General features: G+C 46.1%; 1 protein-coding gene across 3 annotated transcripts in view; it reads right to left on the bottom strand.

The window, feature by feature from the left end:
• Positions 1-15481, bottom strand: part of Poc1a (POC1 centriolar protein A) — a 77290-nt gene that overhangs the window by 40148 nt on the left and 21661 nt on the right. For all 3 annotated transcript variants that reach the window (XM_013116939.3, XM_005074853.4, XM_040739880.1), the window contains exons 8-9: positions 11586-11654; positions 1837-1929 (exon numbers count right to left, since the gene is read on the bottom strand). In XM_013116939.3, coding sequence (XP_012972393.1) covers positions 1837-1929; positions 11586-11654 — 162 coding nt within the window. The remainder of the gene's footprint in view (positions 1-1836; positions 1930-11585; positions 11655-15481) is intronic.

Here is a 15481-nt window from a genome sequence, read left to right as displayed (position 1 = left end):
TATTAACTGAATCGAGCCAGTCTCAGAAAGCAAACACATCCGTTTTCTCTCATTTGTGGTTCCTAGATTTTAAGGCTCACAGAATTGTATACATATGTATGACGTGGAAGTAGAGATGAAGCTGTAGGGAACAAAAGACCACCAGGAGGGGAAGAACTAGGAAGGGAGAGCAGGGGGTGGGGGAAATACGCTTAATACTTGCATGAAATTCTTTTTAATAATAATTTTTTAAAATGTGGCCTTTTCTTCCACCTAGTAGATACTAACCATTCCCAAAAAGTAGATAGCAGGACCCTCCTAAGATAGGAAAGAGCTGCCAAGCAGTTCCTGCCAATGGCAGTCCCAGCATAGTTATTTAGGCTTGCCTGGAGAAGACAAACAGCATGGTTACATCCGAAAGTCTCGCTCGAGGACTAGAACAGGAACCACTTCCTACTCTGCAAGCAATGAGCACATACAAAGGTTACAAAGGTCTTGGCAGTGCTGATCTCGCTGTGAGTGCCCAATAGCCAGGGAGTCATAGGACAGAGGGCAAGCAAGACCCACACAGGATCCTTCTGGTAAAAAAGCAAATCAGCAAGCTGGGCAGTGGTGGCACACACCTTTAAACCCAGCACTCAGGGAGACAGAGGCAGGTGGATCTCTGTGAGTTCGAGGGCAGCCTGGTCTACAGAGTGTGTTCTAGCACAGTCAGGGCTACACAGAGAAATCCGAAAGAGAGAGGGGGAGAGGGGGGGAGAGAGAGAGAGAGAGAGAGAGAGAGAGAGAGAGAGAGAGAGAGAGAGAGAGAGAGAGAGGGGGGGAGGGAGGGAGGCAGGGAGGGAAAGGGAAAGGGAAAGGGAAAGGGAAAGGAAGGGAAGGAAAGGAAAAATCAGAAGCAAGGAGAACATCAGTGCAACCCAGAGAATTCTAACTAGCCCATAGCAGCTCAGGGCTCATCAGCAAGCACTCAGGAGAAAGCAAAGCTCCCAGCCACAGTGAGTCGACGGGGAGAGTCTCCGTGTGGCCTACTCTGAAGCAGCTCTAGCACAGACCGGGCATGGGCACACATGGTATAAGAGATCCAGCTGTGCAGCCACAGTAAGCCCGGGACAGACCGAGGAGGCTTCCTGGTTCTAGTCTCAGTTCCAGCCTTGACTTGGGGGGTTTGGGCAAGCCGCTTCCTGTTGTTCAGGCCAGTTTCCTCCTGTTTGGGAGGCCATGGTGCTGCTTAGGTCCAGGGAAGAAAGATTTAAACAGTCTGTCACCATAGAAGCGTAAACTGGGATTACAGTCTTGACTTATCTCAACCAAAGCGGGTCTACTTAATGAGCCGCTATCAGCTATCATCTTTCTCCCAAATATTTATTCTACAAAATTAGTTATTTTTGCTCAGGAACACTGAATGCCCTTTTACCAACAAAGGTACTAAAAATGGTTTGTGGTTGAGGAACTTCCTCTCCATGGTTTAAAAAAAAAAAAAAGAAGAAGTGACAGTAACCAAACCAGGGTCTTTCCCACTAGTCCCAGCAGAGGCTTCGTGTTCTGAGCCCTCTAGGAACCACGCATGGGTCCTGACACAGGACAGATCCTTGGCCTCACTGTAGCAGCGGCATGCACACCTGACAACAGTCGCCACCAAAAGGGCCAGGGTCCTGAACACCACAGCCGCTCTGCGGCGTCTTCGTCTCTGTTCATTTGAGACTGGAGTCAAGGCACTAGTGTGTTATCTGACCTTCCCAGGGTTCCTTTCTTGTAACAGAGAAGTCTCCAGGCCTCCTCATCTCCGAGCCCAGTGCTGTGCACTGTGACCATCCCAAAGTCACATGGCTCAAGCCCTGACTGCTGGCCACTTACCAGATTTCCAGCAGAGCTGGCCAGGGGTGGAGGCCTCTGCACCTTCACGTCTCCATAGTCAACAGTATCAAAGTTACTCTTCCAAACCATCACCTGCCAAGACCAACAGGCACAGAGGATGAGGAGAGAAAATGGGCCATAAACCAACCCCAAAGTTCTGAGCCACTGTGGTCCCCAACTCATACCTCAACCCTGGGACCCACATCCCTGGGGAGTGAGCTTTGGGGACAAGCCTGTGTGTGGCAGCAGGACAGAGGTCATCATGTAGCCATGTATCACAACTAGGGTGAGCACCTGCTTGTCTCTCAACCTGAGAGTCACAAATGTCTCAACGTCAGAATCACTATGTAATCCATTTGTTCCCTGTCCTCATTTATCATCTGTCTCTCTGAAGAGGAAGCTCTTGAGGGTGGTGGCCTTGCTCATGACACTGTGGGAAATAGTGAACATAAACTCCAGGCCACACCACCGGGTTAATATCCTGTTTCAACCTGTGAGTCAAGACCTCTTTGGGGGTCTTTCACAGGGGTCGCATATCAGATATCCTGCATATCATATGATTCATAATAGTAGCAAAATTACAGCTCGGGGTCACCACAACGTGAAGAGCTGTTTTAAAGAGTAGCAGTGTCAGGAAGGCTGAGGACCACTGGGCTACTGTGATGCCTAGGTGAGGGATTCAGCCTACACCCAGTGTACCCTTCTTTGAGAAGATCCCAGCTCCAACCTCACAGATCTGCCGGGAGGCTCATAGGACACAGTGTAACCCAGCCATTGGCACCAGGGAATGGATGCTAACACACTCATTATCCTAAGCCTAATAGGTTTAACAATGAAAAACATACTCTTAGCCAGGTGTGGTAGTACAAACACTGGAGATAAAGGCAGGCAAATCTCTGTGAGTTCAACATAGGTCTACATAGACCACCCACAACTACAGAGTGAGACCCAGCCAATAGATAGATGAAAGAGGTGGGGAGGAGCTTTGGTGGTTAAAAGCACTGGCTGTTCTTCCAAAGGACCCAGGTCTGAGTCCCAGCACAGTTACTAACAACCTCTGTAATCCCAGTACCAAGGGATCTGACGCCCTCTTCTGGCCTTCATAGGCACTGCATGAACGTAGTGCACAGACCTACCTGCAGGCAAAAAAAAAAAAAAAAACCCCACACACATTAAAAACAACAACAACAAAAAAAAGTTAGCCAAGAAATGATAGCACACACTTTTAATCCCAGCACTTGGAAGGCAGAGGAAGGTGTTCTCTGTGAGTTCGAGGCCAGCCTGGTCTACAAAGAGAGTTCCAGGACAGCCAGAGCTGTTGTTACACAGAGAAACCCTGTCTCGAAAAACCAAAAAAGTTAAAGATACAAAAATAAATGTTAAAAAATTTCACATAAGGAGCTGGAGAGATGGCTCAGAGGTTAGGAGCACTGGCTGCTTTTCCACAGGTCCTGAGTTCAAGTCCTAGCAACCACATGGTAGCTCACAACCATCTATAATGAGGTCTGGTGCCCTCTTATGGCGTACATGCAGAAAGAACACTATATACATAATAAACTTTTTTTAAAATTTCAAATAAACAACCACACTCCTAAATGGGATAATGCCTGAAGGCACTTCCACAAAACCTCAGGAACAAGAACACTGCCTACTGATGGCTAGAAGCCACAGAAGACTGGCTGCTTCTAGAGTTACTTTCAGGATGGCTGGCCTGGCCATCACAGGAGGAATCATACAACATGACCAACAGTCAATGGAAGCCAGTGAGGCCACAAAACAACTAAATCAAACCAAAATAAAAAAAACCCACCACTGTATGACCCAAGATGAAGACTTGACATGCTCTAGACACCATCCCCAAAGGGACACAGCAGTTCTTATGAAGGCTCCTCACCACTCCCTGAGCAGTTCCACTGTTTATAGCTCCCAGAGGGATGGGACACATGGGCATCTCATTTATCACTTTGCAAATAGAATGTTGGCATATGCACACTCCACATGCAAGGTCCTTGTATAAACATGGAGACCTAACATTCCTTGCAGCAGTGGCCAGCATGAAGCAGAGATAACACCAAACACCTCAGAAAAACATGAGATGTAAGAAGTCCGAGAGCTGCAGCCTCACTGAGGATGGCCATGGCAGGTGGGAGTTTCCCCCAGGTTGCTTCCTGTGCTCCGTGACTTCATTTTAGCATGGCTATTTAACATGCACATCCTCTGCACAGTTAACATGCACATCTACTACACAGTTAACATGTACATCCTCTGCACAGTTAAAATGTACATCCTCTGCATAGTTAACATGCACATCTACTGCACAGTTAACATGCCCATCCTCTGCACAGTTAACATGCACATCTACTACACAGTTAACATGTACATCCTCTGCACAGTTAACATGCACATCCTCTGCACAGTTAACATGTACATCTACTACACAGTTAACATGCACATCCTCTGCACAGTTAACATGCACATCCTCTGCACAGCTAACATGTACATCCACTACACAGTTAACATGTACATCTACTACACAGTTAACATGTACATCCTCTGCACAGTTAACATGTACATCTACTGCACAGTTAACATGTACATCCTCTGCACAGTTAACATGTACATCCTCTGCACAGTTAACATGTACATCCTCTGCACAGTTAACATGTACATCCTCTGCACAGTTAACATGTGCATCTACTGCACAGTTAACATGTACATCCTCTGCACAGTTAACATGTACATCCTCTGCACAGTTAACATGTACATCTACTGCACAGTTAACATGTACATCTACTACACAGTTAACATGTACATCTACTGCACAGTTAACAGGCACATCTACTGCACAGTTAACATGTACATCTACTGCACAGTTAACAGGCACATCTACTGCACAGTTAACATGTACATCTACTGCACAGTTAACAGGCACATCTACTGCACAGCTAACATGCACATCCTCTGCACAGTTAACATGCACATCCTCTGCACAGTTAACATGTACATCCTCTGCACAGTTAACAGGCACATCCTCTGCACAGTTAACATGTACATCCTCTGCACAGTTAACATGTACATCCTCTGCACAGTTAACATGTACATCCTCTGCACAGTTAACATGTACATCCTCTGCACAGTTAACATGCACATCCTCTGCACAGTTAACATGTACATCCTCTGCACAGTTAACAGGCACATCCTCTGCACAGTTAACAGGCACATCCTCTGCACAGTTAACATGTACATCCTCTGCACAGTTAACATGTACATCCTCTGCACAGTTAACATGTACATCCTCTGCACAGTTAACATGTACATCCTCTGCACAGTTAACATGCACATCCTCTGCACAGTTAACATGTACATCCTCTGCACAGTTAACATGTACATCCTCTGCACAGTTAACAGGCACATCCTCTGCACAGTTAACATGTACATCCTCTGCACAGTTAACATGTACATCCTCTGCACAGTTAACAGGCACATCCTCTGCACAGTTAACATGTACATCCTCTGCACAGTTAACAGGCACATCCTCTGCACAGTTAACATGTACATCCTCTGCACAGTTAACATGTACATCCTCTGCACAGTTAACATGTACATCCTCTGCACAGTTAACATGTACATCCTCTGCACAGTTAACATGCACATCCTCTGCACAGTTAACATGTACATCCTCTGCACAGTTAACATGTACATCCTCTGCACAGTTAACATGTACATCCTCTGCACAGTTAACATGTACATCCTCTGCACAGTTAACAGGCACATCTACTGCACAGTGAACATGTACATCCTCTGCACAGTTAACATGTACATCCTCTGCACAGTTAACATGTACATCTACTGCACAGTTAACATGTACATCTACTACACAGTTAACATGTACATCTACTGCACAGTTAACATGTACATCCTCTGCACAGTTAACATGCACATCCTCTGCACAGTTAACATGTACATCTACTACACAGTTAACATGTACATCTACTGCACAGTTAACAGGCACATCTACTGCACAGTTAACATGTACATCCTCTGCACAGTTAACATGTACATCCTCTGCACAGTTAACATGCACATCTACTGCACAGTTAACATGCACATCCTCTGCACAGCTAACATGTACATCTACTGCACAGTTAACAGGCACATCTACTGCACAGTTAACATGTACATCTACTACACAGTTAACATGTACATCCTCTGCACAGTTAACATGTACATCTACTGCACAGTTAACATACACATCCTCTGCACAGCTAACATGTACATCTACTACACAGTTAACATGTACATCCACTGCACAGTTAACAGGCACATCCTCTGCACAGTTAACATGCACATCCTCTGCACAGCTAACATGTACATCTACTGCACAGTTAACAGGCACATCTACTGCACAGTTAACATGTACATCTACTACACAGTTAACATGTACATCCTCTGCACAGTTAACATGTACATCTACTGCACAGTTAACATACACATCCTCTGCACAGCTAACATGTACATCTACTACACAGTTAACATGTGCATCTACTGCACAGTTAACAGGCACATCTACTGCACAGTTAACATGTACATCCTCTGCACAGTTAACATGTACATCCTCTGCACAGCTAACATGTACATCTACTACACAGTTAACATGTACATCTACTGCACAGTTAACATGTACATCCTCTGCACAGTTAACATGCACATCTACTACACAGTTAACATGTACATCCTCTGCACAGTTAACATGTACATCTACTGCACAGTTAACATGTACATCTACTACACAGTTAACATGCACATCCTCTGCACAGTTAACATGTACATCCTCTGCACAGTTAACATGCACATCTACTGCACAGTTAACATACACATCCTCTGCACAGCTAACATGTACATCTACTACACAGTTAACATGTACATCTACTGCACAGTTAACAGGCACATCTACTGCACAGTTAACATGTACATCTACTGCACAGTTAACATACACATCCTCTGCACAGCTAACATGTACATCTACTACACAGTTAACATGTACATCTACTGCACAGTTAACAGGCACATCTACTGCACAGTTAACATGTACATCTACTGCACAGTTAACAGGCACATCTACTGCACAGCTAACATGCACATCCTCTGCACAGTTAACATGCACATCCTCTGCACAGTTAACATGTACATCCTCTGCACAGTTAACAGGCACATCTACTACACAGTTAACATGTACATCTACTGCACAGTTAACATGTACATCCTCTGCACAGTTAACATGTACATCCTCTGCACAGTTAACAGGCACATCTACTGCACAGTTAACATGTACATCCTCTGCACAGTTAACATGCACATCCTCTGCACAGTTAACATGTACATCCTCTGCACAGTTAACAGGCACATCCTCTGCACAGTTAACATGTACATCCTCTGCACAGTTAACATGTACATCCTCTGCACAGTTAACATGTACATCCTCTGCACAGTTAACATGCACATCCTCTGCACAGTTAACATGTACATCCTCTGCACAGTTAACAGGCACATCCTCTGCACAGTTAACAGGCACATCCTCTGCACAGTTAACATGTACATCCTCTGCACAGTTAACATGTACATCCTCTGCACAGTTAACATGTACATCCTCTGCACAGTTAACATGTACATCCTCTGCACAGTTAACATGCACATCCTCTGCACAGTTAACATGCACATCCTCTGCACAGTTAACATGTACATCTACTGCACAGTTAACAGGCACATCCTCTGCACAGTTAACATGTACATCCTCTGCACAGTTAACATGTACATCCTCTGCACAGTTAATATGTACATCCTCTGCACAGTTAACAGGCACATCCTCTGTACAGTTAACATGTACATCCTCTGCACAGTTAACATGCACATCCTCTGCACAGTTAACATGTACATCCTCTGCACAGTTAACATGCACATCCTCTGCACAGTTAACATGTACATCCTCTGCACAGTTAACATGTACATCCTCTGCACAGTTAACATGTACATCCTCTGCACAGTTAACATGTACATCCTCTGCACAGTTAACAGGCACATCTACTGCACAGTGAACATGTACATCCTCTGCACAGTTAACATGTACATCCTCTGCACAGTTAACATGTACATCTACTGCACAGTTAACATGTACATCTACTACACAGTTAACATGTACATCTACTGCACAGTTAACATGTACATCCTCTGCACAGTTAACATGCACATCCTCTGCACAGTTAACATGTACATCTACTACACAGTTAACATGTACATCTACTGCACAGTTAACAGGCACATCTACTGCACAGTTAACATGTACATCCTCTGCACAGTTAACATGTACATCCTCTGCACAGTTAACATGCACATCTACTGCACAGTTAACATGCACATCCTCTGCACAGCTAACATGTACATCTACTGCACAGTTAACAGGCACATCTACTGCACAGTTAACATGTACATCTACTACACAGTTAACATGTACATCCTCTGCACAGTTAACATGTACATCTACTGCACAGTTAACATACACATCCTCTGCACAGCTAACATGTACATCTACTACACAGTTAACATGTACATCCACTGCACAGTTAACAGGCACATCCTCTGCACAGTTAACATGCACATCCTCTGCACAGCTAACATGTACATCTACTGCACAGTTAACAGGCACATCTACTGCACAGTTAACATGTACATCTACTACACAGTTAACATGTACATCCTCTGCACAGTTAACATGTACATCTACTGCACAGTTAACATACACATCCTCTGCACAGCTAACATGTACATCTACTACACAGTTAACATGTGCATCTACTGCACAGTTAACAGGCACATCTACTGCACAGTTAACATGTACATCCTCTGCACAGTTAACATGTACATCCTCTGCACAGCTAACATGTACATCTACTACACAGTTAACATGTACATCTACTGCACAGTTAACATGTACATCCTCTGCACAGTTAACATGCACATCTACTACACAGTTAACATGTACATCCTCTGCACAGTTAACATGTACATCTACTGCACAGTTAACATGTACATCTACTACACAGTTAACATGCACATCCTCTGCACAGTTAACATGTACATCCTCTGCACAGTTAACATGCACATCTACTACACAGTTAACATGTACATCCTCTGCACAGTTAACATGTACATCTACTGCACAGTTAACATACACATCCTCTGCACAGCTAACATGTACATCTACTACACAGTTAACATGTACATCTACTGCACAGTTAACAGGCACATCTACTGCACAGTTAACATGTACATCTACTGCACAGTTAACAGGCACATCTACTGCACAGCTAACATGCACATCCTCTGCACAGTTAACATGCACATCCTCTGCACAGTTAACATGTACATCCTCTGCACAGTTAACAGGCACATCTACTACACAGTTAACATGTACATCTACTGCACAGTTAACAGGCACATCTACTGCACAGTTAACATGTACATCTACTGCACAGTTAACAGGCACATCTACTGCACAGTTAACATGTACATCTACTGCACAGTTAACAGGCACATCTACTGCACAGCTAACATGCACATCCTCTGCACAGTTAACATGCACATCCTCTGCACAGTTAACATGTACATCCTCTGCACAGTTAACAGGCACATCCTCTGCACAGTTAACATGTACATCCTCTGCACAGTTAACATGTACATCCTCTGCACAGTTAACATGTACATCCTCTGCACAGTTAACATGTACATCCTCTGCACAGTTAACATGCACATCCTCTGCACAGTTAACATGTACATCCTCTGCACAGTTAACATGTACATCCTCTGCACAGCTAACATGCACATCCTCTGCACAGTTAACATGTATATCTACTACACAGTTAACATGTACATCTACTGCACAGTTAACAGGCACATCCTCTGCACAGTTAACATGTACATCCTCTGCACAGTTAACATGTACATCCTCTGCACAGTTAACATGTACATCCTCTGCACAGTTAACAGGCACATCCTCTGTACAGTTAACATGTACATCCTCTGCACAGTTAACATGCACATCCTCTGCACAGTTAACATGTACATCCTCTGCACAGCTAACATGTACATCCTCTGCACAGTTAACATGTACATCCTCTGCACAGTTAACATGTACATCCTCTGCACAGTTAACAGGCACATCCTCTGCACAGTTAACAGGCACATCCTCTGCACAGTTAACATACACATCCTCTGCACAGTTAACAGGCACATCCTCTGCACAGTTAACATACACATCCTCTGCACAGTAAACAGGCACATCTACTGCACAGTTAACATACACATCCTCTGCACAGTAAACAGGCACATCCTCTGCACAGTTAACATACACATCCTCTGCACAGTAAACAGGCACATCTACTGCACAGTTAACAGGCACATCCTCTGCACAGTAAACAGGCACATCTACTGCACAGTTAACATGTACATCCTCTGCACAGTTAACATGCACATCTACTGCACAGTTAACATGCACATCCTCTGCACAGCTAACATGTACATCCTCTGCACAGTAAACAGGCACATCTACTGCACAGTTAACATGTACATCCTCTGCACAGTAAACAGGCACATCTACTGCACATTTAGCATGTGCACCTGCCACACAGTTGCCGTTTTCATGCTCACTGTAGGCTCAAGACTCTCCTTTACCTTAATCCTCTTTGGCTGCTAGCTAGGACCCAGTGCAGGGGTGGGAAGATACATGCTGGCTGTTATCCAGCTATAGACACAGAACCTTTAGCTAGTCCCTGCTTTACTGGGAATGGTACATTTCACTGTGGCTGAGACTCATGGAAGGCCAACAGGATTTGTCTAGGCTGAGCAGCAGATGGACGTTCTCATCAGTCCACCAGATCTACTGTGTGCACTCCACTGCTCTTTCCTCCACAAAAAGAGGACTGTGTGGATACTTTGGGAAACTGCTGACAGGTACAGTCCTCGGTGCTCCACACCTCTCCTGAGCCAGGCTCTGAGCCAGCTCCTAAGGTCAGAGCACCCCCACCCCAGATAAGCCCTTGGCATTTAGCAGTCTGGGCAAAGACGCACAAGGCAGGCAGGGTGAGGTCTCAGTGCAAAGGTGACGAGGTGGGACAGGGCTTCCTCTCTGCAGCCAAGGATACAGAAAACGCTGACCCTTTGGACATGCAGGGGGCTGGGAAGCAAAAGGCAGCAGAGAATGGAGCAGAGGCTCCCAGGGAAGAACCATGGCCGAACAGCCATGCGGGCTCAGGGCTTGTCCCCGTCTCTGCCACCTGCTGGGACTATTTCCTCATCTATAAGAATAAAACAGGACTCAGGAGAACTAAATGAGCTATGAAACTCTTGCCACACTGATAATATTACCAGATCTGCAGTAAGTACCCTGTAAATCGTCACTCTTTATGTAATCAGGAGAAAAAAAAACCTGAAAATCTTATCTTCAACTTTTCACCACGATAATTAGTTCAAACTCTTTCCACCCCACTCTAGTCTGAGACGCTTTTGCAGGTCATCCCTGAAGGAGACTTGCCTTGGACCGAGCACACTCCTCCCCTCACCCCCCAAGCTCCATCACAGTGTCTTCACCATGACTGCAGTCACTGAAGACCTTTAAGGCTCATCTCCGAATGGCCCCCAGCCTCCTGAGGGTTTCTGAGCAGGATCAGCTCAGACTCCTTAGGCCGTTCTTTTCTTACCTGCTCATCAGAGCCTCCAGAAGCAAAGTACTCCCCAGTTCTCGAAAAGGCAACGGTGGTTGCAGGTCCCTAGCAGAACAAACAGAATAAACACCAAAGGTCAGCTGGACATGGAAGCACACCAGTGATCCCAGTACTTGGGAGATGGAGGCCCGGAAATCAGGAATTCCAGGCCAGCCTGGCTTGCACAAGACCCTATCTCAACACACATCCTAAACCCCCTCCAAAAAGGTTACTCCAAGTCTAAATGCAGCTCCTGAATGACAGCAGCAGTGGGACAAAGGTCTGAGCACCCAGTCCTCAGACGCCTGCATGTGGTCAGATACATGAATCACTGCTGGAGCTCTTCTTCCAAACATCTCAACAGATAAAGGTTGAGCTGTGGGATCAAAGCTGGGCAGAGAGGAGAGAACAGGACATTCATACTGGCAGTCTGGCCGGACAGGCATCATTTTCACTGCTTCCATAACGAGAAGCAAGAGGTCAGAGATGCACAGCTGAGATCAGCATTCAAGAGCTGTTGCAGGTCCCATAGCACCCTACTGTAGCCCAGAGAAGCGGGAGCCCCAAGGAGAAGCCAATGGCTCAAACAAACGAGGCAAAACCAGAGGTCTGAACAACAGGAAGGAGGCTGAGGAGGGAATTAGTGAAGGTATCTGGGGAGTGGAGCAAATGGCAGCAGGGTGTCTGCAGGGTGCATGTCATTTTCCTTAAGTTTGGGCCTTGCAGAGTGCAATGTGCTTCTCTGCCTTTCTAGGTACAAAAGGTCAGCGTGACCATGTAAAGGGGAATTTCAAGTACATGCTATGCAGCACTCTCCAACAAGCACACCCTGGTTGGGAGGGGATCATGATCTCCCAGTAGAGAAAGAACATTCCTCCCCATATGCCTGGAATCCAATCCAGAAAGATATGCCAAGCAAGGACCTGGTCACAGCCACAGATGCAGCCCTCTCCCTTCCAGCTGAACGTTTCCCATGGCCAGTGCCTGGCATTCTGCAGGCAGAACCAGATCAAAGCTCTCTCTTAGATCTGTCACAAAGGTCATTGCAGTTCTTCTAGCGCACCAGAGTGTAACAAGAACTGCTCACAGGAGGGACTTTCAGCATCAGAGCCCAGGCTCTAGAGACAAGGGGAACACAGCAAAGCAGTCTGCACTCAGTGCTGGAAAGAGACCTCACACTACAAACAGCTTCTCTCCAGGCGACAGGCAGTGAGCATACTTCCCTGCTCAGGCACCTGAGACAGAAGGGTACACCTGCTCTTGCTTCCAGAACCCACTTCTAGTGCCTCCTCTCAGAGGTACTCACAATGGGGGTGATGAGACAGAGAGACAGAAATAATTCCACGTGGCTAGCACTGGCTCAGAGCCCTGAACCTATACTAACCTGCCTGATCCCTAGAGAACAGCATATGCCTTACCATTCCAAGCTGGGGAGACAAAGCCCAAGCGACATAGTACAAAGCATAAGCCTGCCTGTCACCTCCCTTCTCCACACACGTGGATTCACAGGCTTAGGCCTACCGTGCCCCAGCAGCCCCAGGAATTCTAACCTACCATTAACCAAGATGAAGTGGACCCACTTTTACTGATAGGGAACAATGCCCACTCACATCCATGAATGGTAAGGGTCAGATACCAGGTGTGAGGCATACTGGACTATGTGACTCCATTTTGAGTGACACTGGCTGCATTTGCAGAGAGTGGAATGGGGACATCCCTTCCAGTGGGTAGTTGGCAAGGGGTTACAAGGCTGGTGGAGGAAGGGGATACACTTTCAAAGAACAGCTTCTTGGTTCTTGGCAATCTTGACCATTTTCATACTTGGAACATTTTAATGAATGTATGGCAATGCTATAATAAAAAATAAGACATCAAAATGCTTTTCATTTTGAGGGGAAGACAAAGAGGAAGAAAAAAAAGGGAAGGAAACCAGTGCATGGAGTTGCAAAAGCAGACAGGCCCTTTGCCCACCCAGAGCTCATGGGAAGAGCTCCAAGAAGGGCCAGCAACAAAGGGAGCACACACACTTGTGGCTCACTCTCATTGCTTGTCATCACTCAGCCACCAGATGCCACGCTGGGAACAAGATGTCAGCAGCAATAACAGCAGACTCCGAGAATGCACCCAGCTTACAGGGGGGATTAGGGCCAGAGGGCAGGTGCTAACGTTCTGGCGCTTTCCCAGGAGACCAAGTCTCTCAGGAGACTCAGGGATAAGCAAGCATCCAGAAGGCTCTGTGAGGCCCACACTCCTCCCCAGCAGTGCCTGTTTACTAAGAGCAACAAGGCTCCTGCAACCAGGAGCCTCTGCATTCCTAGAAAGAACAGCGCTCATCAGAGGCTTCTGCTAGTCTGCCCAGAGCCCAAGTGACCGGCCTGGGGCACTCGGTGCAGCCTGTATTCCCATCAGATTGTATCATGCCAAAATCACATAATGACGTATTTCTCTTTCAGACTGTGACCACACAGACCAGGCCTTCCTTCCTATGCTGATGTGTTCTGGGGCTTGGCTCTCAGGGCCTGGACAAGCAGCCTCTATTGATCTTGCTCTTCCCCAACATTCTAGCTTACTCTACTGTTCCTCAAAGGCTAAGCCAAAAAAATGTCTCTTTCTCAGTGTTCCTTCCGGAGCTCCAACATTGAGCTCTTCAGTCATTTTTACTCTTCTTTCATTTTAAATAAACTAATTTAAGGCTACAAATTTGTCTCTGACACCACGTTAGCCAGATCCCAGAAGTTTCTAGTCTGCAACACTTTCGCTGTCATTCCCTTTGAAACTGTCAGTTCTGACTCAAGTTCTTCTTTAGGCCATCAGTTATTTGAAATGAATGAATCTAAGGGTTCCAAGCCAAGGGAACGTGGGGAGTTCCTTTCCGATAGTGTCAGTGATCAAATACGGTATTCTAGCTTCATGGCCACCTATTCCTTTCCTTTGATCAATCACCCCTGGTGCACTGGAGGCCAGCTCCAGGCAAGGATGCTGCTTGGTCCTTTCACCCCAAGGCTAGGCCTAGCCCTGGTACCCCCACAGGAAATCCTGAGTGTGACTTGAGCAACTTCTCTTGCTGGGCCTTCAGCAGTGTAGATTCCAGTTGCCCTGCAGGTCCAGCAGCAGCGTGGCCTACCTGTTGGGGACCCTTGTCCCTTGTCTACTCCTGACCACATCCACGCAGACATCTCACAAGATCAACTACAGCCCCTCCCCTTCCCTGAAGGTCTATGAGCTGATTCTTCTTAAGCTGCCCTACACACATATGGCGTCTTCCTTGTTCTCCCTCCTGACCCTGTCTTCCTTGGTGGAACTCAGTCATTTCACCATATGCCTCTTCTCCCCTGTCAATTTCCAGACTCACAGGATCTATGCTGCAATTTTTTCTCTACATTTATTTCATTATGTAGCGTGTATACACACGCACCACGGCACACATGTAGAAGTAGGACAACTTGCAGGAGTCGGTTCTCTCCTTCTACTATCTAGGATCTGGGTATATAATTCAGGTCCTCATGGGGCAGGAGGGATGGCTCCGTGGTTAAGAACACTGACTGCTGCTGTTGAATAATCTTTGTACACTGATATGTCACTCTGGTTTAATAAAAAGCTAAAGGGCCAGTAGCTAAGCAGGATTTCCAGGCACAGAAGATGCTAGAAAGAATAGTGGAGACGCCAGGAGATGCAGAGCAAGCAGGATGGGCACTATGGAGATGAGGTAATAAAGTCATGAGGCAGAAAGTAATAGAAATGGGTTAATTTAAATTATAAAAACTAGTTAGGGGCTGGAGAGATGGCTCAGAGGTTAAGAGCATTGGCTGTTCTTCCAGAGGTCCTGAGTTCAATTCCCAGCAATCACATGGTAGCTCACAACCATCTGTAATGAGATCTGGTGTCCTCTTCTG

This window comes from Mesocricetus auratus, unplaced genomic scaffold (assembly GCF_017639785.1).
Source record: "Mesocricetus auratus isolate SY011 unplaced genomic scaffold, BCM_Maur_2.0 Super-Scaffold_100691, whole genome shotgun sequence".
Taxonomy (NCBI): domain Eukaryota; kingdom Metazoa; phylum Chordata; class Mammalia; order Rodentia; family Cricetidae; genus Mesocricetus; species Mesocricetus auratus.
The sequence above is the reverse complement of the archived record's forward strand: the minus strand, read 5'-3'. Positions and strand labels throughout refer to the sequence as shown.